The sequence below is a fragment of the Neodiprion lecontei genome, chromosome 3 (genome assembly GCF_021901455.1).
Source record: "Neodiprion lecontei isolate iyNeoLeco1 chromosome 3, iyNeoLeco1.1, whole genome shotgun sequence".
Taxonomy (NCBI): Eukaryota; Metazoa; Arthropoda; class Insecta; order Hymenoptera; family Diprionidae; genus Neodiprion; species Neodiprion lecontei.
This window is the reverse complement of record NC_060262.1, coordinates 3,830,778-3,856,044: the sequence shown is the minus strand read 5'-3', so window position 1 is coordinate 3,856,044 and position 25,267 is coordinate 3,830,778. Positions and strand designations below refer to the sequence as shown.

General features: G+C 38.0%; 2 protein-coding genes across 2 annotated transcripts; one reads left to right on the top strand and one right to left on the bottom strand.

Annotated features, from left to right (window-relative positions):
* Positions 1-4,597: 4,597 nt before the first annotated feature.
* On the bottom strand, positions 4,598-13,207 carry LOC124293488. The gene is made up of 2 exons (XM_046734429.1): positions 12,842-13,207; positions 4,598-11,873 (listed from the first exon to the last, which is right to left on the bottom strand). Exon 2 carries the CDS (start codon positions 11,780-11,782, stop codon positions 5,240-5,242), a length of 6,543 nt encoding a protein of 2,180 aa, XP_046590385.1. The 5' UTR covers positions 11,783-11,873; positions 12,842-13,207; the 3' UTR covers positions 4,598-5,239.
* Positions 13,208-20,729: 7,522 nt separating this feature from the next.
* LOC107227244 (nucleolar protein 56) lies at positions 20,730-24,679 on the top strand. Its single transcript, XM_015668336.2, has 3 exons — positions 20,730-20,885; positions 21,234-21,799; positions 22,414-24,679. Exons 1-3 carry the CDS (start codon positions 20,883-20,885, stop codon positions 23,324-23,326), a joined length of 1,482 nt encoding a protein of 493 aa, XP_015523822.1. The 5' UTR covers positions 20,730-20,882; the 3' UTR covers positions 23,327-24,679.
* Positions 24,680-25,267: the final 588 nt, after the last annotated feature.

Below are 25,267 nucleotides of genomic sequence, written 5' to 3'. Positions count from 1 at the left end.
GGGCACTTCTTATTTGCACTAAATAGATGATTCTATCCTTAGTAAGGAAGTGCAGTAGCGGATCAAAAATCCGTGAATTTCTAAGATTAGTAAAAATATTCAAGCGATAGTTTTGAAACGCGTCTTTCAGAAATGTAAGGTGAAAAATAGACAGTCAAGGTTCGATAACTGAAACTATATATAAAAACAAGGAAATATGTAATAAACTAATCGCAGAAAAAATAGGGAATGAGATTTTGAAATGTGTTACATAATACTTGGTTGACCAATATTTCGATATTTTTTGAAAGTATCGTTAAAATTCTTCGATTATTGGTTTCAACTTGATTCAACAATCAAAGGTGCATCAATATTTCAGGTAAAATTTTAGTAGTTGTAGTTGTAGTTATAAGCCCGGATTTTTAGCATCTACACACCGAGTCTACGTTAACAAGTGTATAAGAGCGAGCATATAAGCCCGTATAAAAATGAGTCTACTAAATCTGCATTAATGCATTTACAGTGTATACGTACGGTGTGCAGACCTCGCGCCTAAGTTTGGCGAAGTAAAGGTAGCGTCAGGACGTCGCGAGGCTAGTTGTGGGGTGCATAGCGTTGCATAAGGGAGGAGAAAGGGTCTCGGAAGGGCGTTTGCCGCCGGGGTTCGAGGGCGGTGGAGGGCGGGGGGTGGAGGAGAGAGGCCAGGGCCTGAGGGGCGAGCGGAAGCTATGCACTCTGGGTTTACGATCCGAAGAGGACGAAACGCAGCTCCGCCGACGTAGAGGGTGCGCTGGCGCTGGCGCATTGTCTTACTACCCCCAAAGCCTTCGCCGCCCCCACTCGTGGGACGGCGACGTTGCACCTTGTCCAAAACTGCACCCTCCCTCGGTTTGCCGGGGATGGTGAGGGGGGTGGAAGGGAAGCGGGAGTACGGGGGAAAGGCGATGCAGGGCGAAGGGGTGGAAAGTGCCAATGGAATCTATATCGATATCGAATAGAACCATTATTATGAACACCGCTCCCATAGCATAGTGTGTATAGGAAAAACGCCACGCCCGAACGGTAACAAAACGTTTTTACTCAACGAGTTGATGGAGATATAATATGTATCATGCAGCGTGAAAGGCATCGAAGTTTGTTGCCAAGTTTCTTGGAAATAGTATGGCGTTTTCATTTCTGTACTTTTTAAAAATTTTTTTGATCTTTCTTTTTCTAACACTGTCACTCCAACCGTCGATAACGTGGATGTAATTTATACAAACTGGAAAAGAAACTGGGACCTTGGAAACCAATGAAGCTGACAGCTGATAGTACCAATAATACGGTCGCGTTTATTTAACAAAAAAATAAAAATTCCTACCATTGTATGAATTGTTCAATTTTTTTTTTTTTTTAACTAGCTTCGACGACAAATAATAATAACTTGACGATTAACGGACAGCATTGCCGTTTCAGATTGTATGATAGAGGTTCGAGTTAGTTGCGATATTCTAATTCAAAAAAAGTTTTTTTTTTCCTTTCTGAGTGGTAAAAAAATTAATAGTTAGTTTTTCAACCGTAACTGCTACTACCGTAACTGTTATTTATTCATTACTAGTTTGGTTCGCGTTTTTTGCTTGATTTTCGGAATCTATAATCAAACCTAGCAAATAATAATTTAACAATGAACGTTCAGGCAGTAATATATATATATCACATTATCCACGTACACTTTTAATGCAATTCCTGGAAAAGACAACCTTGATTGAATAGGTTTCACGGTCGATATTCGCGGGCATATAGCGTAGTAGATGTTGTATGTATAGCTGTGCGGTGTATACACATTCAATTTCCGCAATTAAATACAGGCGACAATGCATCGCCAATGCATTTATACGCTTCTGTATCGATTTATTCGAGGGGGAAAAGTCACAGCATATGTTGGAGTTCCAGCTACCCAACAGTACAAGGTATATTCAGACGCTTATTAATTTTTTATATACACGAATTTTTACTTAGAATCGAATTTTTTAATGCACAATCAAGTGCTAATTTTGATGCAGACGGTAAAAATCTTCGTGAAACTAGTGCAAGCTGCATTGTTAAAGCTGGTCCAGAGTTGTAAGCTTATGACACAAGTATATTGTACATGGTTTGGATAAGTGATAAAAAGTAACAAACTTTCGACAAAAAATAATGAATTTGAATTCTCTTGTGCTTATGACACAAGATTAACAACAATCAACTGATCTTTGTGGTACAACACATTGTAATTGTGATTTCCGGTTGTTTTTATTACAGTTTTTACTACCGGAATTAGCACTGATATAATGATTGGGTTTACATTTCGCTGCAAAAACTATTGTATTTGATAATAAATAATCAGACGCCGAGAAAACGACAACTATAATTAGATATTGAATACAATAGAACCGTTGTTTTTTGAATGTATCAAAAATATGTAACACGATTGTTACGTATCATTGAATTCGTTATTATTCATTTCTGTTTTGCAAAACCGGCAGAATTTCTTTGACCTATTTGCATGAATTGCAATTATATCGCTAGTAGAAGTGAATAACAATTGTTGAACCCACATATAAACTAAGTGTAAAGCTATTAGATGAAATTACAATTGCCAATGTTAATCATCATCCAAATATGCCAATTTTTATCCCAATGGGCAGCAATGATGAATGAATATTACACGCGAAGGTGAAACTTTGACTAGAAATAAATCAGCGAAACGAATTTCGATTCACAAATCGAAAGTAAGCATATTTTTCTAAAACAGGTGAAGTTGTTAAAGTCTGGTGGTTGCATAATTTGCATGGACACGGTGTTATGATAATATGGTCAGGCTAAATATTGATTATAACATGTGCACGTGACACTCGACGGACGAATTCACTAATGAACAGGATTGGTATGTCATGGATACCGACAATTTAAATTTTATCGAGTTTAATTAACAATCAGGTTAAATTTCAGGTGAAATCATTTAGTCCCAAGCAATTTCTTTCGTTCTTGTTTAATCGCATGTTCAGGCTCGAGAAAAATTGGCACGATCCGAGTCTTTACTTTGTTTAAAATGCAGAGAAAATTGGATATCGGATGTCTTAATAACGCGGATTCGCGACATATGGATCTTTGAATCACGCATCGTAATCACTTACAGCAATTCAATTGAAATTGGAAAAAGAAGCAATTTGGAGCCTTGGAATAACTGGCCGCAAAATGATCATGAATTACTTACAATTAGAATAGATGTTGTTCAACTAAATGTTTTGACAACGCTGAGGAAACCAAGCCAAATCGACTTTGAATGAAACATCCAAAAATCGATTGACCGGACTAAGAAATGATACTTGAATAGTTTCAGAGCAGAAATAAAAGTTATAAATATACTACTATTTATGTACAAGGACGGTTGCAGATAAGCATTATTCATAAATAGAATAATCAATTATAAGTTACTCTGTTGAGATAATTAATATCCGAATGACATTTTGCTGTTTATTATATTCGTCGCAGCCTTGCATTACATAGCTAATGATGCAGGGGGACGATTATTATCAAGCATTATTTCGCGTAAGCTGTAAAACATGTATAATATAGAGCAGAGGTGCATTTATCTTTGCTGAACTGCACGACCATGCGTGCTGCACTGTTATATTCGTTTCTGATTGCAATTCAAAGCCGTTATCGTGTCCGGTTGGATAATTTAGCGGGTCAATGTTTTCGCCCTGGGTTAATACCGTCGAATGCATAAAGCGAAGCTCTTAAAGGAGGTCACGCTGCAACCGAATAGCAATAATCATAATAATATGGCGAGAATCGTCAAGTTTTTCGTGTTCTTTCGCGTTGCTCGGTAATATAACATTTCAATCAACCACCTAACTACGATGAGATTGCTTTGTTGCGACCTCCAACGTTGCTCGATTACACTGTCCCAGGTTGGAGTACAAATTCAAGTTCAGAAATATCGATCCCTAAGTTACCATCTATCGGTAACTTCGAAATAACAAATTATCGTTCCGTGGATTTATCTCAGTCTAATTTACCGACTGCGCTCGACGATCATTTAGCCACGGCGAAACAAATGCCAACGGAACATCATGCAGATTGTGTATGGAATCTATTACCATTGATAAATTCTCACGTCGTTGGAGAGGATATAACATTACGCACTGTTTTTTTTTCTGCGTTTTCTTTTTCAGCTGCGCATTTCTATGTTTTCAGAGACAAAGGAACTAATTGTAATCATACCGAATATGAAAAGTTGAGTTTTCACTAGATCTCGACGTTTTAAGGCCTGGAGAATCACCTCCAATGATCTTTAGATGGACATGTGCGTGTGTATGTGTGCGCGTGCGTGCATATCTAATCAAATTTTTTTCCAGCGATATCTCGAGAACGAGTTACTGGACTTTGATGATTTTGGTCTCAATTGATGCAGCTTTTCCAAACTTAGAGTTGATTAAACTTTGGCTATGATCGGTTCAGTAATTTTCGAATTATTTTCATGATACTCTATAAACTAAAATAAACATGATATATTGGGAACGGATGAACAGGTTTTAATGAAAATTGGCACCATACGCAATTTTGGGTGACTGATCAAGAATCTAAAGTCAGATTTGAGAAATTTAAATTTGGTGTATTCGGTGCGCTGAAGAAAACTACAATCGTTTGGATTTTAATACATCCAACAAGGCTTACATTTTGTCAGAGAGTTGAGCTATAGAAAACGATTTATAAAATTAAATTTATTTGACAACGTAATTGGTAACAGTTTCCAGAAACTTCTATTTTTGGCTTAGGTTAATTAATAAGTAAATATTACCATTCGGTAAATGCATTTCGGTTAATAATATATGTTGCTATTTGACGATCTGATTCATTTTCTAATTTTAAGTAATGCAAAAAACTAGGTCTTCATTCGCGTAACAACAATCATGCTGTCGGGAATTTTAAATAGATCTTTCTGAATTAGTCTGGAATTTATTTCAAATCGAAATTTCAATAATTTTATTTTATGACATTTTCGAGCTTAGCGAAGAAACCATTTTTGTTATGCTCTTTATCATGAATTGAAAATTACTAATCATCAGCGAGATCAAAGTAACGGATTTATTCTGAGTTACAAAACGGTTTTCATGTCAGTTTTGCGGTGTGGGATATGAACAGGGAAACAAGCATCACTGCACAAACAATTATACCGATAGTTTCCACAGACCTTTTTCCAAGACCAATTTGCAATGTCTAGATCATCGGTACATCACCTGCAATCTTGCTGTTCGTCAAGCCATTTTAGGACCTCTAATTTTCCAGACATAACAGCCTCCTGCCGTAATGTATTCCCTGACTTATCCTGAGCATCGATATAAACACCTTGACTTTTCACCAACCATCTCAGAACCTCTAATTCCCCAGCCGCAGCCGCGTCGTGCTGTAATGTTCTACCCAAATCATCGCAGGCATTAACATCGACACCTTTCTGACTAACGAGCCATCTCAGTATGTTCAATTTCCCGGCCTTAGCAGCCTCATGCTGCAACGTTTTCCCTGAATAGTCCCGAGCGTTAATATCGACCCCCTCATTGTTCACCAGCCACCTTAGAATGGTAAATTCCCCTGCTTCAGCTGCCGCGTGCTGTACTGTTCGTCCCAAGTAATCTCGAGCGTTAATATCGCTTCCTCGGTCTCTTAAAAGCCACTTCATTGCGTACAAATGCCAGTAACAAGCAGCCTCGTGCTGCAATGTTCTCCCCGAATCGTCGCGAATGTTGACATCAGCTCTGTGCTTTTCTACAAGCCACTTAACTATTTTCCAATGATGATGGTAAGCAGCCTCGTGATGCAACGTCCTTCCGAAACTGTTCCGAGCTTCTACATCGACGCCTTGCTTCTCCACCAGCCACTTTACCACATTTAGTTGCCCAGCCTGGGTGGCCACGTCCTGCAATGTTCTTCCCGAATAATCGCGAACGTTAATATCAGCTCCCCGTTCCTCTATAAGCCACTTTAACACGTCCAAGGCGAAGAACGCCGCAGCCTTGTGCTGCAATGTGCTTCCCGAATTATCCCTAGCGTTAATATCAACACCTCGCTCTTCTATCAGCCATTTGAGGATGTTCAATTTTCCAGCTTCAGCTGCTTCGTGCTGCAACGTTCTCCCTGAGTCGTCCCAAACGTCAACATCGGCCCCACTCTCCTCCACCAGCCACTTTAACACGTCCAAGTTGTAGTAAGAAGCAGCTTTATGCTGCAATGTTCGCCCCGAGTCGTGCCAAGCGTTAATATCGGCACCTCGTTCTTCGACCAGCCACTTTACAAGTTCCCAGTTCTCACGTTGAGCAGCCCAATAAAGCAACGTCCTTCCTGACTCGTCTGCGACATGAACGTCCGCATTCTGTTCTTCTATCAGCCACTTCACTACATCCCAGTTCCAATTTTGAGCTGCCCAATGCATCAGTGTCATCCCCGAATAATCCTGAGCGTTAACATCGACATTCTGCTTTTCTACCAACCACTCGAGTTCGTCTGATTGTCCATGTTCAGCAGCCTCATGTTGCACTGTTTTCCCCAAATGATCCCGAGCTTCGATATCGACACCGTGATTTTCGACAAGCCACTTCAGTATCTCCAATTCACCGAATTTCGCTGCGTAGTGCTGCAATGTCCTTCCAGAATTATCCCACACGTTAGGGTCGGCACCTCGCTCTTCCACTAGATAATTAAGCACCTCTAACTTCTGCCGCTGGACAGCAACATGCTGTATTGTCCGACCTGTCGCATCATGAGCATAAACATCGGCACCTCGCTCTTCCACTAGCCACTTCAATGTGCTCAAGTTACGGAGAGTTACAGCCTCGTGCTGCAATGTGTTCCCTGAATGATCCCGAACGTTCGTATTGGCGCCGTGTTTTTCTACCAGCCATTTCAACATGCTTAAGTTGACCAAGACAGCATTATGCTGTAAAGTCCTCCCCATGTCGTCTCGAACGTTGACATCAGCACCCTTCTCCTCCACTAGCCACCTCAGTATTTCCCACCTTCCAGATGCAGCTGCGCTGTGCTGAATTGTGCTGCCGTCGTTATTACGAGTGTCTAGATCTGCGCCTAGCTCTTCGACCAGCCACTTAATGTCGGCCAAGCTCCAGCGAGCAACAGCCGTATGCAGCACTGTATTGCCAAAATCATCTCGAGCGTGAAGATCGGCACCTCGTTCCACCACCAGCCACTTTAGGACTGTGAAGTTTTTACGAGCAGCTGCGACGTGCTGCAATGTTTTTCCCGATGTATCCCGAACGTTAATATCTGCAATATGGTTTTTCACCAGCCATCTCAGTATGTCCAATCTTCCTAAATCATCCAGTTCGTTGGTACCGGCACCCAGCTCATTTAACAAGCTCGTCACCAATTGCCATTCCCGAGTTTCCGCAAGTCCTTGCTCAAATGTCGTCGCCGACTTATCTCGAGCTTCAACATCGATGATTTGATTTTTTGCCATTAACTTCAGAGCCTCGACTTTTCCAGCGATCAAAGCTCGGCGCATTGGCGTACGTGACACCATGTCAACGGCGTTGACATCCGCTCCGTTTTCGAGCAACCATTTTATTATCTGCAAGTCATTCGCGTCGGAACGTCTGCAGCGCAGTCCATCCCAGCGATCTGCGAATATCAAGTGCAGTGCTACCTCACCAAAGTTGCTTTTCATGTTGGCTATTTGCTGCCGAGTCCTAGTGTTCTTCCCCAAACGAACTAGGAAGAATCTCATGATCTGATGATTGCCTTCCATAGCAGCTATGTGAAAAAGTGTTCTGCGATTTTCGTTACTGTAGTCATCTGGTTCTGCTTTCCAGTGACAAACGTCATATGTCGCGTGTACCTCGTTTAACAAGTCGTTAAAGAATGCGCGAATAATATCGTACTCTGGCTGAGTTAGAATTTGCTTCAATATGAATGTCCGCAACTTTCGATTCGGACAATCTTTATCCTCTTCAGCATACTTGAGAACGTTTATTAGATAAGTAGCAACAAAATACTCCATGATAGTTCGATGAATGTACTGCGGTTTGCCATCGACAATTTGAGTCACGATTCCAGTTCGCTCGTTTCCGTCGTTAATGTCGATTATTAAGTCTTCTGCTTTTTTTATATCCCGCCGCGACACCCGCAACATCGAAAGATCTTTACCGTTCAGCAATGTCTTCATTGCTAACAATTGATGAGATTCTAAAACGGTCTCAAAAAATTTCTCACTTCTCTTTTTTGAACCTAGCCTGGAATGGTCTTCTTTGTCCTTTTCGTTACACAATATTCCGTACTTCATCTCAACGAACCGTTTGTACAATGTAACCATGTTCATTCTTTCTGGAAACTGCCATTCGTCGCTGTCCAACGTCAAAGATACCTCGCATACTTCAGAGTCACATTGTTTATCATAACAGAAGACCTCTGCCACCATCCTAATATGTAGTGGGATCCTGGTGAACTCCATCAGCGGGTCAGAAATGGTCTTCGCGAGCTTGGCTATCAAATCTTTGGCACGGTCATCTAACCAATTCAGCACCTCTTCTCGGTTATCACATTTACCGAAATCCTTCACCCAAAACCTCACCAAGAAGTCGACCTGATCGTTCTGAGAAAATGGTTCAATCGAGCAGGAAAATATCTGAAGTGTGTTTTCCAGCGTGATTCGCATGTGGGGTCTGGTGGCGATGAACATTGTCTTGAGGTCACATTTTTTGAACACCTTCAGCAAGTCCGTTACTACCTCCTCGTAATCTGGGCTAATCTCGTCGAACCCATCAAGCAACAAGCCTACGCCACCCGGCTCTTGGATGAGTCTCTTGAAAATCGCTTTCTCCAAATCAGTCTCAGGGACCAAGAGTTTATCCACAAAAAATTCAATCGCTTCGACAATGTCATTTTCGTGAAAAGTTCGACTGCGAAGCTCCTCCAACAGTACTTCGGTGAAATCGTTTAAATTGATTTTGATCACCCACATTCCTGGATAATCTGCCAACTTCCTCGCCAAATAAGTGAACATAATCGTCTTACCCATCCCAGCAGTATTAGAAATGATTACGGGCCGCTCATGCTGATTAGCCAGCTGATCCACCGACGAAACCCTCGTGACTGCATTGCAAACTTGACAGTGATCGTACGAACAGTAATAATCACCCGAACCATCTCTATGTTTCACCAAAGTGGTAATATTACCTCGGGATTTCACCCAAAGTAGTCCGCTGCTACCCATCATGAGCCAATGAACGTCGTGTTTCGGATACTCGGTACACAACCTCTCAAACTGTTCATTCTCTTGGCCATCATTTAGAACTTTGAATTTATGCGAGTATCGATTCCACGGCTCGATTTCATCAGAAGATTCAATCCCGACACCTCTAATCTGGAATTTCTGCCAAGATTTATTGTCGGCATGGCCAATAGCGAATATATCGGATGTCTGATCTGATCTGAAAATGTCAGTTCTGATGATGACTTGTAAGTTAACTGAACGAGTTATGTAATAATCGTCCACTTCACCCAATCCTTTCAACTCATTTCCGATCTTTATCTCCTCGCCACCAATGAGCTTAACTAACGTGCTTGATTTTAATAATGTATTTTGTAATTGGGCTTTCTTGACTGATTCGATCTCATCTAATCTAGAAATTCGTAACAAGTTTCCGAAACTTGATCTCTCTTTTCGACCTTGCAAATTGATGACCTGTTTATTAAGCAATTCGTGTTGTGAATTTATCGTAAAATCATTAAAACCGACGTTACAATCAATATTTTTGCTGCAGTTATTCAAAAGTACCTCCGTTCCAGTAACAAGAATCAATTTCTTGGTATTGTTTTTTTGCATTATTGTACTTAACTTTTGGTAAAACTTGGACAATTTATGCATCACCAGCTCGTCCGACGATTTACATACTATCACTAATAATTCGTAACTACCCAGCGAATTAAATGCATCGATCACTCGTTCTCTGATTTTAAGACGTATCAGTGTTTCTTGACGTATGAATATAACGCTGTCTTGCTTTCGATACTTATTACATTGTTTCACAGCTTTGTGAACTTGAATTGCAGCTGGCAAAGTTTCCCCTTTGGTAATCAAGCTCAGAGCTAAATTTGGATCACGGGCAGCGTCGGAGGACAAAAATTTCACCAACTCCTCGTTCACGTTGTCAAATTCTATGCCATATTCTTCAAGCTCCTCCGGATACGCCAAGCTTATCCCAGAAATCATCAGAGTATTGACCTTTTCTCTGATGCTGCTGATCAAGTCTCGGCCCTCCTCCATCGACATGAACGTTCCTTTTCTGTCCAAAAACCATTCTCGCATCTTTTGTTCGAAACGATGAGTGACCAAATCGGCATCGAGTAAATTGAACGTGTCATCCTCACTCATTTCCCGCGTTAATATTTCGCCAAGCTCAACTTCGTTCGGTTGTTTAACGGCAAAGATTAACTTGTCGAGAAAACCAGCGATTTCTTTGTCGTCAATTTTACCCTCAGGTAGTTCACACTTTGCACGTAGCTGCTCTTCCTTTACTCTGGTGAAACTTTTCATTTCAAATTGGTATTTATCAAGATCTCCGTATTGACTACCAAGCTTAGACTTCAAGGATTTTTTCAACTTAAATATATCAGCAGGCTGCTTGATACTGTCATCCAAAAAGTTTGGATTAAATTGAAACAAGTCATCGGTTTTTTCAATCAAAACGTATTTATCAAGCGTGACAATATTGCGTGAAATGTTGTGAGCAATGACTATTCTCCCTCCTTGTTTGGAAGCACTTTTCTTATTCAATTCTACTTTGATTACTTGGTCAACTTTGGCGTCTTTCAATAAAGTTTTAAATTCCATGGACAATTTTTCCGAGTCTTCAATTTCGTAGTCCGAAATGAAACCTTCGGATAATTTCAACGACTGGTCTTTCATCTCCTTCCACAAATCTTCCGGACGGTCGTAATCGTCCGGTAACCCTTTTTGTTTCAAAACCTGCGCGTAAAAAACCTCGCGAAAATATTTTCCCCTTTCGGACAGGTTCTCAGAGCCATCGATAAAATTTTCGGACAAAGTTCTATCCTTGATGCTGATAACTTCTGCTGTCAACGCAGTCCGGTATTTTTTAAGAAGATCTGTATCCACACTCAACTTTTTTGAATTCAGAACTTTCTCGACCAACATCTGCGCAAGGTTGTAAGCTTCTGACGCTAAATTTTCATATATCTTCGACGGTTCTTCACTGTCAAACTTGTATCGCCTGTCGTCATTTCTTCGAGTTTTTACATCGAGAAACTCATCGAGTCGTTTAACGGGCAGAAGCCTAATGCCTTTGGCCTTTAGTTTTTCCTCATTCAAATTGACGTTAGTGTATATGATAAAATCATCCAAAATTCCGCGACTCAAAACAGAATGCCTCTTTATATTACAGTAGGAGTTGAAGTACTTTTGCAAATTAAAGTCACTGCTTGTGAAAAGATTCTCAGCATCGATTTCTTTCGCATCATTCTGGGTGTGCTTGGCTTGAAGAAATCGGTAAGCTATTTTACTGCAGCATGTGGTATCGCCATCGCTCTCATACTCAAATATCAAGTCGTCGAAATCTTCGGCCGCCATCATCTCCGTTGCCAGACGAAACTTGTAACCCTTCCGGAGTCCGCGTATCATGAAAAGCATCAACAGCTTCAGCTGGTAAATAAAACCTCGCAAACAGTCCTGTCCACCCTTGGACGCATACTTATTATCTTTGATGAAAGCCAACTCTGGGCCACTGATTTTTTCGTCCTTGTTAGCCATCCCGAAAATCGTTTTAGTACTACTATCGAATCTTCTGCATACCTACGGATATTCGGCCTCCGTAAATTCGTTTCGTCCTTCAATGATCGGACTAAAAAAAGATAGTTGAAATTGAAAAGTTTGATTTACTACAAGTCATTTTTGTATTTACATCGTTTATAACGATTAAGCACTAATTTACTTATAAATCAGTGTTAGCTGTAGAGAGTTAGAAATTAAAGTTCACTAAAAATTCAATTATTTTTTACGTTTCCGTAAAGAGATTATCAAAACACAGACTTGTCGCTATTATCTGAAGCACCGTCAAAATTATTTATCCATATTTAATCCATAGTTTCACCAATTTAAGTTTGAAAAAAAGAGATCAAAAATTTCAAAATAACGTCATTTCGTTATTTTTTTAATCGAATTTGCATAATTCTGCTTCAAACGATAGCTACAAGTTTACTTTTTGATAATCTCTGTGTTTGTTTTTTTTTCAGATGCACGCAAGTTGAGATCGTAATCGTATCAGCTAGATACACCATAAAAAACGAACAAAAAATTTTTCCGTAATACTTTATAATTTCCTCTTTTATGTGTAAAAAATTTCAGATTATGAACTAAATTTTTATTACGAAAAAAAAAAAATTATTCAAAAAAGTCATTGAGATCTGAGACTACCGTCTATTTCAGTCGTTTTTTTATTCGGAAGTAAGAAAAGGTCGTATAACAACGCTTTCAACGTTGTACTTACGACCTTCTTTTTTTGACTCTTGAAGTATGACGTAAAATAAATAAACCTTACTTGTATTCTTGGTAAACTTAGTTGCAAACGAAAATTTATCTGTTCATTGCAAGAGCAAAAAAATGCGATGTTAAAATACTTATAAGCTCCCGCATATTTTCACGTAATTCACAGAAGGCCAGTAACTTTCATAACATATTGCATAAAAAAAAGTAACACCAAATTGACAAAAAAGTAAGGTTAGAATGGTTGAAATTCTAGCAATTTCTACTTTCAAATCCCAATTTGAACAAGTTTCGCGCGCGTCTTGAAATTATCACGTTTGAACTTACCCTGAATATGCACTTGAATGTGCACCGGCTACACAATGCGGTCATTACGAAATCAGTGGCGATGATTTAATTCAATCTTAATCATCAAGTGGCGTGCCATCACTTTAAACAGAAATGAGGAAAACGGAGTGATGATGTTGCAAATTTGACATGGAACAGCGCTTATATCGCGTTGACTAAAGCAAGTCCAGTTGTCTCTTTCTTCGTCTGCTTTCTCCTCGATGAACTTAATCCAGATATTATCCATTGGTGTGGGATAAACCAGTCGTTGTCTTATCGGTTACGCGCATGGAACTTGAGGTTTGTGAGCTCGAGTGCGAGAAAGATGGAAGACTGAACATTTCATTTCTCCTTCATTAGCCTTGAGCGCGGTCAGCACTCACAATCAGCAACGGAACGACACAAGCAAATAAAATACACCTACGCATGTTCGTACAGCACAGAACGCGCGAATTATATTTTTAGTTTTTCGCGCGGTGCGAAGGCAAGGCTGAGTATTCAAAGCTCGTAGGGCTATATTTTTGTCGATATAAACTAGAAAACGTTTGGTAGATGAATTTATGCTCACGCTAACATTCAGATTGGTGAAAAATTTCACGTAAAAGTACTCTGATCGATCTTACTGAAAATTAGATCAGAATTCAGGTGGGAAAAAGTAGTTGTTAGTTGTTTGTGAAATATAACTACATCGTGTAGAATTTTGCATATTTAGGTCAAACAAACGTGGATGTACGTGAACTGGCATTTTCATAATACTTTTAGCTGTAAAACTATGTAAAATAATGCTCGTTAAATTTTTATTTGAGATTTGCATACTTTGTCAGCTAAACGTATTATCAAGATACTGCTTAGCGTAAGACTAAACGTTTTCAGAAATATGCAAATTTTTACGGGAAATATTAGTCGACTAACAACTAATTTTGCACAGCACTTTTCAATAGTCTTTCGTATAAATTTTTCCACCAGGGAATACTTGATTCACACCAAAGATCAGACCAATATAAGAGAAGAGCATAAAGAAGAACGTAAAGCAGTAGCAAATATACGTTGATGGATATAATTTATAAAATATATTGTTCTGCAACAATGTGCTCTGCTGCAGAGTGACAAGAAATAGAAATGACTTTTAGTTTTTGATGCAGTTCAACATAGGTAGGGCATTTCATGACATCTCGATGAAGATTCTACGTCGAGTCTCAGATTGGCTTTATAATTTTGTATGTGAAAGTAAATGACGAAAAACGCAATCGCAATTTTTTCAGAATTTTTCGACCCAGCGTATCTGAAGTATGATTTAAAAAGTTGAAAAGAAGCTCATTCTAAAATCTGAAAAAAATGAGAAATATCTTATGAAATATAGCAAGATTTTTGGCACCTATTAGAATATGGACATTTCATAACTTCAAAAGATGAATAAGAAAAATGAGAAAGAAAAAGTATTGTTATTGGATTGCATTTCTAACATCAAAATGAACATAAAAGCTCGTTATACTTTCTCTTTGAATAGATATTTTTCAGCCATTGTTATAATAACACCAGAATCATAAAGGAAAATATTTGATGAAACATTTCTTTTATCAACTGTCATAAAATTAATGAAATAGAAGAGTGACGGAAGTTACATTAATGTACAAATATACCAAACATACGATTGACTAAAAGAGATTTATTATAAACATTATCAAACTGTCGTGATGAAATTGATCGTTTCAGCGAATGAAGCTGTGACTGTAAATCTTGTCACTGAAATAATGGCGACACATTGTAAAATATGCAGATCAACTAGTTGAGACGCTGCATGAAAAAACTGATTGCAATGGATTCCAAGCCGAGAGAAGAAAAAATAGGGAGTTTCTATTCTCAGCTTTTAATTGTATAATGTATAATTTTTCATAGTTTTATACATATTTCTAATTGTGGTCTTATATCCTTTTCGCGTAGAATTTTTTTTTCGTCAAAGTTACCAAACACCTTTTTTCGACATTTTGGCATCGTCATATATTTGATCTTACAACATTGTATCGATATGGATTAAGATCAACAAATGGAAATGTTAAATTGGCTACTAAGAAAAAAACACAATCTGTTACACTAATTTTGTAGAAAAGCATTCAAAATAAATTGTCTATAACAAAAACACACATAATTTCTAAGTGTAAAATTCATTTGATTACCACCTGCCTTGTAACTGTACAGATCGAGTTCGGCTCATTCAGAGATTGCATTATGTACGACACAAACATTACCTTTGTGATACTGCGCGTGTTCCTTCATTCAGAATGGCTTGTTTATCTCACCGTAAATAACTCACTGTAGGTCACACATATCAATAACAGTATGTCACTATGAGACAAATGCATTCATCACACAACACGACGGACCCAAACAACACGATTAAAATCACACGACGTGAGATTTTGTGTTTTTACGCACGAGCTTGCCATACGCGAGTTACGTCGGACGCGTTGATTGGACGCTCGGTATCTGAACAAACTGCGCATGCGCGATACGAGAAAGAGATCGATCGGCTGATGAAGCGTAGATGAAGTTCGAGCGTCGGCGAGTCCGGACTTGCTCTCGTTACGTCTCTCCATAATCGGTAGAAGCTGACTCTCTAATCTCTTCGGTAACAGCTACGCGGTTCTGCGCAGATCGCACTTGAAAGGAATAACAATATTTTGGTCTGTACTCGGGTGATTATTACGCCGTTGAATGAAATACGGATCAACGAATACCTTCTCCGTTTCAAAATAGTGCGTCCAACACCGCGAGTAACCGCAATTCGGTAAACATTGTACCTCGTCGCACGCATTGAGCATGCGCGGCTCACTTCAACCGGTCAAAAGTTTCTTACGAGCGATCTTCGTCCGGCGTTACTCAGTCAGTCGGTCTTAAGCAGCTCGGGAATTCAGACTACGCTGTTCGAGCACTGCCACGTAATTTTATCGGGGTATTCGGATCAAACTGGTGTTTGTTAATTACTACACGAGTCGCGGAAGATTTGCTGAACGACTAACCGAGTTATTGACATTGGAATACCAGACTGTAAACAGTAAAGGTGAGATTCACGTCGCAATTTCTGAATTTTTGTGCGCAGCTTCAGCCTTTACGTTATACTTTCGAGGAAGGTATCTTAACCACCCTCCAAAGTAAGGCGTGTCAAGCCAGTTTCACCCACAAGAACATATTTTTTACACGGAGAAGCCGTGGTGATATAAAATCTAATCCAAGTATATTGTTTTAGTAATATTCTGTTACGTTCTTATTGCAGTGTATAAAGTGCGTCGTTTCACGATCCAACCTGAGATGCTACGAGAACTACCTACTACATCTAAAGTATACTTGGAGCAACCCAGAGGAGGTAAGAATGCTTATTTTATAATTGTTTGATAATTCTTGGTAAATTTGAATACGATGAACACGGTGAACAAATATGAAAAGAAGCAACAGTAGTACTCAATCTGAGAATTTAAAATCCAGATTAATTAAGTTTACTTTTCTTGTTTTTTCCAGAATTAAGCAGAGACATCCGAGTAACTGCTCCATTGCTTGGCAACGTTGGTGAGTTTGCATGTGTTCAGGTTACGGGTATTTTTCCGGGATTCCTCTGTCACGTGGCGTGGCGGTAACAATTCTGACACAGATCTTCGATTTCTTAGCTGCATGGATAGGCTCATTCGCGATCGTAACGATGTGACTTGACTTTCAATTTAATCATTTTGTTTTTTTTGAAGTTTATTCTACCATAGCCTTCTTAAAGTTAAAACTTGTGCACGTTACTGAAAGTGGAATGAGCATCGCGACAGGTAACCATTGCTTACTCGACATTCGCGAGATTGAATCGTGTTCAGCTAATGATCTAATAACGTACATTTGAATTTACCAATGACGTCGTTTAAGTGTTGGTTTCACCTGAGGTCTAAACATATTCACTTTTCTGTTGAATCCATGAAATTTCATAATCTGACATAACACAACGTAATTGCCTGTTATATATTAAATTGAATTCAATTTTTTTACAACCAGAATGTATTGATCAACTGCAGGCTTAGCTCGTTTAGAAAAATGCTGATTAGCATACAGGATGTTTCTAATCCATTTTACAAAAGGTTGATGTACCGATAGTCTGCTAGCATTCACTAGAATAATACATACAATATTAGAGTTGGTAGGATACCACCACGATACTGTATCGTGAGCAGGCTGACTATGGTACAAAAACATTTTGCTCCCTACAGGTAACCGACGAAACAGTAAGTCACAGTGACCACGGCGCAAATGAGGAAGGATGATGTGTGTTGGAAAAAATGGGTAATCGCTTAGATCGAATATAGGTAACCGGGTAGGTAGGTGGTCGTTTTGGGATCCGTCGAGGGGTTTATGCATGAGTGTGTGAGTGTCTCTTTTCCGTCGGGTGGTTTCGTTGGGAAACAGGCGAGGGTAGGAAGGTCGCGATATATGTACCGTGATGTTACTAACTTTTGTAATCCACAGCGTCAAACGAACACAGAAATTTTTTGTTCCAAAAGACTCCGTATTCGAGTCTCTCAACCATTTGTAAGCATTTGAATATCAACGAGATTGAATTTTCCATTTCTTATCACACTGGAAACATTTTTTAACCGTTATTCGATTTAAATATTTACCCATCATTGATCTTTACTTCATTTAATTGATGTCTGTGATCGTTTGAATGGGCAAAACTCATCTCTGGACCATCTATCGCGTTCCGTGGTACGCTAGATGGGGAGAGATGCTGAGCTCGAAGACGTCGCGTCGAAGAGGACCGCCGACCGTCACGCCACACAATAATGTATGCCTTCCAACCTCCCTCCCGGACTTGATTCGTATCTGAGAACAACAATCCGCATCACAATGTATCTAATTCAAAAAGACGCAGATGCGGATTGGATTTCTACAGAATTTTTGCGACAAGTCCTAGATATATTAAACATTTTTTGACTAATTAATCGATCGCGCCTTTTTGCGCGTCGATTAATAACGGGAATCAAACGCACTTTGTGCCCCTCGGTTTTGCACACGTACGAAAAAGTCGAGCACTCTCGATGTGCTGAGCTTTGTTTCAACTTTTCAGTCAATTTTATTACGAATAATGAAGTTTTCAAGTTCGACGACGCCTTTTGCGCGCGGACTTGATACTTTTCGGTTCTGAAAGAAAGCGCGGCTTTTAAAAGCTAGCGCTCACCGCGCAAGGACAAAAATCTCGAGAGTGTGTAGTGATAGTGAAGAATCTTAGCGTAAGAATTTATGGAATATATGTAAGGTGACAAATATTCAAAATCAAATGATTTTTGGTTCAAAAAATTTAGAATTTCTTTTTTTCATTATTGGAATTAATAATCGAAGCAATAAACATTGAAGCGAATATCATGTTGTACACTTGATATTTTTCTTTGTCAGTGTACAGACTTATGTCATTGCACTAATCGTACCTTCATTTCCTTCAGCTAATCAAACGTTTGTCTGTTTCAGCAAAGAAAACTTGTGTTTCTTTCAGCTAATCAAACCTTTGTCTTTTTCAGCCAATCAAACCTTTTCTGTTTCAACTAATCAAAGCTTTGTCTGTTTCAGCTAATTAAATCTTTGTATGTTTCAGCTAATCGACCTTTTGTCTGTTTCGGTTGATTAAACCATTCTCTATTGCAGTTAATAAAACCTTTGTGTGTTTCAGCTAATACTTTATCTGTTTCAGTTGATTAAACCATTGTCTATTTCAGTTAATAAAACCTTTGTATGTTTCAGCTAATCGAAATTTTGTCTGTTACAGCTAATCAAAATTTTTTCTGTTACAGCTAATCGAACTTTTGTTTATTTCAGCTAATTAAACTTTTGTCTATTTCGGCTAATGAAACTGTTGTCTGTTTCGGTTAATCAAACTTTTATCTGTTTCAGCTAATTAAATTTTTTGTCTGTTTCAGCTAATCAATCTTTTGTCTGTTTCAGTTGATTAAAATATTGTCTATTTCAGTTGATAAAACCTTTGTATGTTCAAGCTGAACAAAATTTTGTCTGTTACAGCTAATCGAACTTTTGTCTGTTTCAGCTAATTAAACTTTTGTCTGTTTCAGCTGATTGAACTTTTGTCTGTTACAGCTAATCAAAATTTTTTCTGTTACAGCTAATCGAACTTTTGTCTATTTCAGCTAATTAAACTTTTGTCTATTTCGGCTAATGAAACTGTTGTCTGTTTCGGTTAATCAAAGTTTTATCTGTTTCAGCTAATTAAATTTTTTTTCTGTTTCAGCTAATCAATTTTTTGTTTGTTTCAGTTGATTAAAACATTCGTCTATTTCAGTTAATAAAACCTTTGTATGTTTCAGCTGATCAAAATTTTGTCTGTTACAGCTAATCGAACTTTTGTCTGTTTCAGCTGATTAAACTTTTGTCTGTTTCAGCTGATTGAACTTTTGTCTGTTTCAGCTAATTGAACTTTTGTCTGTTTCGGCTTGTTTTCTGGTTCGGTTAGTCAAACCTTTTGTCTGATTTAGGTAATTACACCTTTGTCTGTTTTAGCTCAATAATTTTTTCATATTTTCGCTAATAACAATTTTTCTTCATCGCAACTTATTACTCCTTTGTCCGTTTTAGCTGTGTCTATAACCAACAATTTGTTCGATTGTCGAAAAAAAAAAAATTATTTCGATCATCTATCATAAAAAACAATCATATTTTTATCCATAATGGGCAATTAGCAAACAAACTACATATACTACAGTAGGTTAAATTGAACTACCAAATAAATTGAACTGTTCTACAGAAAAGTATACGAGAAGAAATGTGCTTCCTATAGAACTGTCCAATTTATCTCGTAGTTAAATTTAACCGACTCTACTATACGAATGACGAATTAGCAATCATAAAAATAATCATACCGAAAATCTACGAAAAACTAAGGTCAATTTTATAATTCTTCGTCGTGGAATAGGCCTACTGGGGATACCACGTAAAAAAAAAGCGCACCGGATGCTCTACTGCTTACAGTGGTGTGGAAATGAGCATATCTAATTTATTGAATTTAAATAAAAAGATATCAATAGTCAGAATTTATCTTCATTTGTTAACGTTTTTGTGAAAAGAATGAGATTAGAGAGTTATGTTTTCCACGGTACTGGGTATCGTCAATCAAAACCAGGAAACTAATTTTCATCTCATTCGAAACTCGTGTGATATTCGAAAATAAATTTCCAACAACGTAATCATAATATTTGCTTTTGATTCAAAATTCTACAGTACTAGGCTGTAACTTATTCTGATAAAATCATGTAGAAAATAGAAAAATCATTTTAATGTTTTCAAGATCAATTGTTTCCACATTCATTTTTAGCAGTAAGACAAAAATGTGTACAAAGTCCAATTAGCCATACTCATTTTCTTACAATCAGTCTTGGCGGCCGGCCATTTTATTTAAATTCAATGCAACCAATAACAAGAGAAAATCCCTCATCGAGCCATCGAATATTTCTCTGGCTTCGATAAAAGAAAAAAGAAAATCGATGAAAGCAATACACTTACCTGTTAAAATCGACGGTACTTAAAATCTTCATGAAAAATTGTGTGTCGGTTCAATCATCGAAGAACACGTATTCTGCCGTTGTTTTCGAGGTAAAGGTTACCGCAGCTTTGCATAACCACGACATTACTTACGATGTATTAGCGGATACGGCAACCCTCCAAATTGACCACAAGCACGATAAAATACTTTTATGAGAATCATTGAACGGTACTACACGTATATTTGTCAGTATTTGCCATCGACTTTTACATAGCATTTGATTCAAAAGTTCAGCCATACTGCTCGTCTCGCACTCTAATGGCGGCCCGCTGAACTCTATACCATGTATTTGCGAAACAAATGACTGTCTATCTTGATTGCTCCGTGATGTGAGAGCTGAGAACTAAAAGTTTTTAAAATGGCGTCAAACTCACTTCCCGTGCACATGGCCGTGTAGAGGCTATGTGTCGTGTGTGAAATCTCCGATAGCATTTTACTTGTTTAATAGTGCACGAATGTGATTAAAAAATGGTAAGAAGCATCAGAATTTGCAAAACTATATAGTATCACTAAAGTCCGACGAAAAACTTTATTCTGTAATTCACCATGAGACGGATCATGATAGGTAAACAATATCATTCCTCGTGATTCGTTTCGGGCTCGAAAAACTGTTGCATCAAAATCATTACACAATTTTCAAACTGTTTCACTTACTTCTAAGTACAAATAATTGTTCCCAACATCGTTTTCTTCTATCAAAGTCAATCTCATATCAAAGCCGCGTCACTTGTGAGATATTCGACGAAACGACTGGCGAAGAATGATTTTCGGAAACAAAACAACAACGAATTGTTCGATATCTTTTGTTAATTCTTACAGTCGAAGCTCTGCGTCCTGTTTGAACATGCTGCGGGCTACGCCTTGTTCAGCGTTAAGGAATTTGAAGAAGTCGGCATTCTCTTGCCCCAAGTCGAAGAGTCGGTAACAGACTTGGGCCGTTTTCATGGAGTTGTTAAGTTGGTCGGTTTTTTGCCTTTCAAGACTGCTCTCGCTGCTCTAGAGAATGTAAACAGCATATCGGAAGGCGTAGTGCCGAACGACCTGAAACTGTTCCTAGACTCAAGTTTGCCTGGCAAGAGAAAAAAGCTCATTCTCGGCGTCGCCGATCCTAAACTTGGCGCAAGCATCGCCGAAGCTTTGGATGTGAAGTGCGATCATACCGGCGTTGTGCCCGAACTTATCAGAGGCATACGCTATCATTTTCACAATCTCGTCAAGGGATTTACAGCAAAAAGCTCTGGCGTTGCCCAACTTGGTTTAGGACACAGCTATTCAAGGGCTAAAGTCAAGTTCAACGTACACAGGGTAGACAATATGATTATTCAGAGCATAGCGCTCCTTGATCAACTCGACAAGGACGTCAACACATTCAGCATGCGTATACGGTGAGTAATATATTTCATGGAGATCGGTTCATTTTACGAACCGTTTAAAAAGTTTCACGATTCCATTCACGTTATAATCACCTTACAAACATTGATTTTCATAATTATCAGTCGCGTAATCTGTGATTCAAACAAACTTTTTGGCCTTCTGAAAACCTTATTCGTTTGTTTATTGCCAATCAGAAATTATGTTCTAGATCAATAATTTTTTGTTGAGTTGATTTGATTTATTAGCCGGTCGAAATCTCCTCCTTTTCTGTATTCATTCGGTATATTGGTTTCATTCCAGTGAGCAAATATTCAAATGAAATCATGATTATAAAGAACTCGGTTGAGAAATTTTGTTGGTAAAATTTCTTCATTTTACTGTAAAATTACAATACTGGATGACTAAAATCAAATCAATGGTTCAATTGTTTTTAACTCTGTTAATAGATAAGCTAAAACGAAATTTACGCATTAGATGAATTACAGTTCTCAAAAAATCATTAAAACGTGTAAAATTTTGTCACCCATGGAAACGTTACTAGAAATGTATCGGTGATCCGATTACAAAATAATTATTTGACTTAATTGTATAATGCTGATCTTTGTTCATTCATTACCGTGAACAGCGAGTGGTACAGCTACCACTTTCCAGAGCTTGTGAAAATTGTACCCGAAAATTACCTCTTCGCCAAGGTAGCGCAACTTATAAAAAATCGCAAGGAGTTAACCGAGGAGAAACTTGAAGCACTCGAAGAAATTGTAATGGATAGCGCAAAAGCTCAGGCTATAATTGACGCGTCGAAATCTTCTATGGGAATGGACATCAGCCCTGTTGATCTTCTGAATATAGAAATGTTTGCTGGACGAGTAATCGCTTTGGCCGACTATAGAAAACAGCTGGCCGAATACTTGAGGTGTAAAATGGCTGGTGTCGCTCCGAATCTAGCAACTCTAATCGGCGATCAAGTCGGGGCTCGACTGATCGCGCACGCAGGGTCTCTGACGAATTTGGCAAAGTATCCCGCGTCAACGGTGCAGATTTTGGGTGCCGAGAAGGCTCTTTTCAGAGCATTGAAAACTAAAGGAAATACCCCTAAGTACGGGTTGCTGTTTCATTCCACGTTCATTGGAAGGGCAGGTGCCAAAAATAAGGGAAGAATTTCGAGATACCTGGCAAACAAGTGTTCCATCGCGTCTAGAATCGACTGTTTCACAGACACCCCGTCCAGTATATTTGGCGAGAAATTGCGCCAGCAAGTTGAGGACAGGCTGAAATTCTATGAGACAGGGGACGTGCCCAAGAAGAACATAGACGTCATGAAAGAGGCGCTGGAAGAGGCTGCACAGGTTGTCGTCGCTGCTGAGGAAGAGTCTCCGAAAAAGAAAAAGAAAAAGGACAAGAAAAGAAAGAGCGAAAATATCGAAAATGGCAACTCAAACGGAGCTGCGGTTGACAATGGTACAGTCGAAGCTGAGGTCGACGATGACGTACCCAAAAAGAAGAAGAAAAGGAAGTCCAAGAGTCAAAATGACGAGTGAGTGAACTACGGCTGAGGTTATTCGATCTCGTCATCTAAGTTGTTGTATTTCATTTACAAATGAAATCTAATAGATGATGCGACGATATTCAAAACTTGAAAGAGTGCATTTTCATTACTACAGACATTGAGACAATGAGGCTTTCTCAGTAAAGTTTACAATATTTACAAAAGATATGTTAGTTACCTATTTTGTTTACTTTTACATTTTTATGCATTTCAATGCATGTAACACTTGTATGTATTGAAATGCATCTGATTTAGAGGAGTGAGGTGTGAAAGATTTTTTACGACCTGACAGACAACTGAATGAATGCAGAAGCCTGTTTCGCCGCTAAGATCTAGTTTGAAATTGTAATTTCAAGTCGAAGAAAATATTTTAGTCGATGGAAAAAAAAAGTTTCTTCTAATTTAGTCTTAATTTCGGTTATCTATAAAGAAATCGGTTTGGGTATTCTGTTGAGAAATAAATATTTCAGTATTTGCATAGAACTTGTGTACACATGGTCGAATAGTCAATCTAAAATACAATATCTTACATAACGACAAAGGAATACACCGCAATTAGCACTTTTTGTTCAAAGTATTTGTATCTTGTCTCTCAGTCTGCAGTCTATTAACTTGATAAGTTTAATTCATAATGTTCGAATTTTGTAAATAAAGACACTGGACCACCACAATTATATTTTATTGTTATTATTCAAATCCTTTCTTAGTTTGTTATATGAAATTGACAGGATTGACCATGCAACCATGATTATTGTCATCGAATGTTTACGTTTTTTATCCTGCAAAAACTTGACATTCTGCTTCTGTACACATTCACTTGGATCATTTATCTTTGTCAAACATCCAAACAGAAAGAAATACTTTATGCTTTGGATGTTTGAGTACATTTCCGTAAAAAGCTGATACCGTAATTTGTACATTGAATACGGAATATTAAAAAATACTTGAAAACTATCGAATATTGTGGATGATTATCTTCATTATTGTTAATTATAACTCACCCGACTGATTCTCTGATAACGATAATCAATAACGGATAAAAGACGGGTAATTAAGAATGGCAAAAAGTTGAGAAACATCCAATATATTAATACCAGCACCAATGAGCATTTAATATGGTAAAATTAACTTGTAACAGGTATAAATATCTAAATTAAAAGTTACAATTCAGGTAAATATATTTTATATATAATACAATTGGGAACCCAGCTTATTAGAAGCTTAACATTATCGTGTGTACAATTTTTTAATTCTAAACCGTAGTACACGCACATGTATTTTTATTATCATCTATAGTAGGCCTGCTTCTGATCTGTGAGTAAATAATAATAATAATAAACAAAAAACCGTGCTTCTTTGTGAAACAAAATTATTCCAATACAAAGTTGCACTCAAAGTACTCGGCTATATGTTTTTTTTTTTTATTAAAACAACACTTAATTGTCAAAGCCGCAGCTTTGATCGCACTAAAAGTAATCGCTTTTATCAAATTGAATTTAACAGTCTGCTTTTAATTGTGAAAACCTATAAATGATTTATACATTTTATCTTTTATATACCTGGTTCATTTTCACCATGCATTATCATATATCATTATTGCAACATGTTCATTAACTATAACAATAGTAACCTGAGACAGGTATCGTGTCCTTATATCCGTAGGCTGACTGTACGGGTTTTTATTATTTTTTTTTTTTATATTTATTTCGCCCTGTATATTAATAAATGCATGTGATGTAGATCAGAAGATATTATACATTGGTAGGTAGGTACAGGTACATACATAAATTGGAAAAAATAATATAGGGCAGTTCAGTCTCAATGTAAGACAGGCGTGATGAGAAAAAAAAAAAAAAAAAAAGATAACGGAAAAATGTTACAACCGCAAAACTATGTTGCGCGTAAATTTAAAACAAAAAATGTATAATCGAGG

Bases quoted from the DNA above. Each gene is read 5' to 3' on its own strand.
- LOC124293488 (XM_046734429.1), bottom strand. From the start codon at position 11,782: ATGGCTAACAAGGACGAAAAAATCAGTGGCCCAGAGTTGGCTTTCATC.
- LOC107227244 (XM_015668336.2), top strand. The intron at 21,800-22,413 runs GTGAGTAATATA...TACCGTGAACAG, and splicing joins ACATTCAGCATGCGTATACG to CGAGTGGTACAGCTACCACT.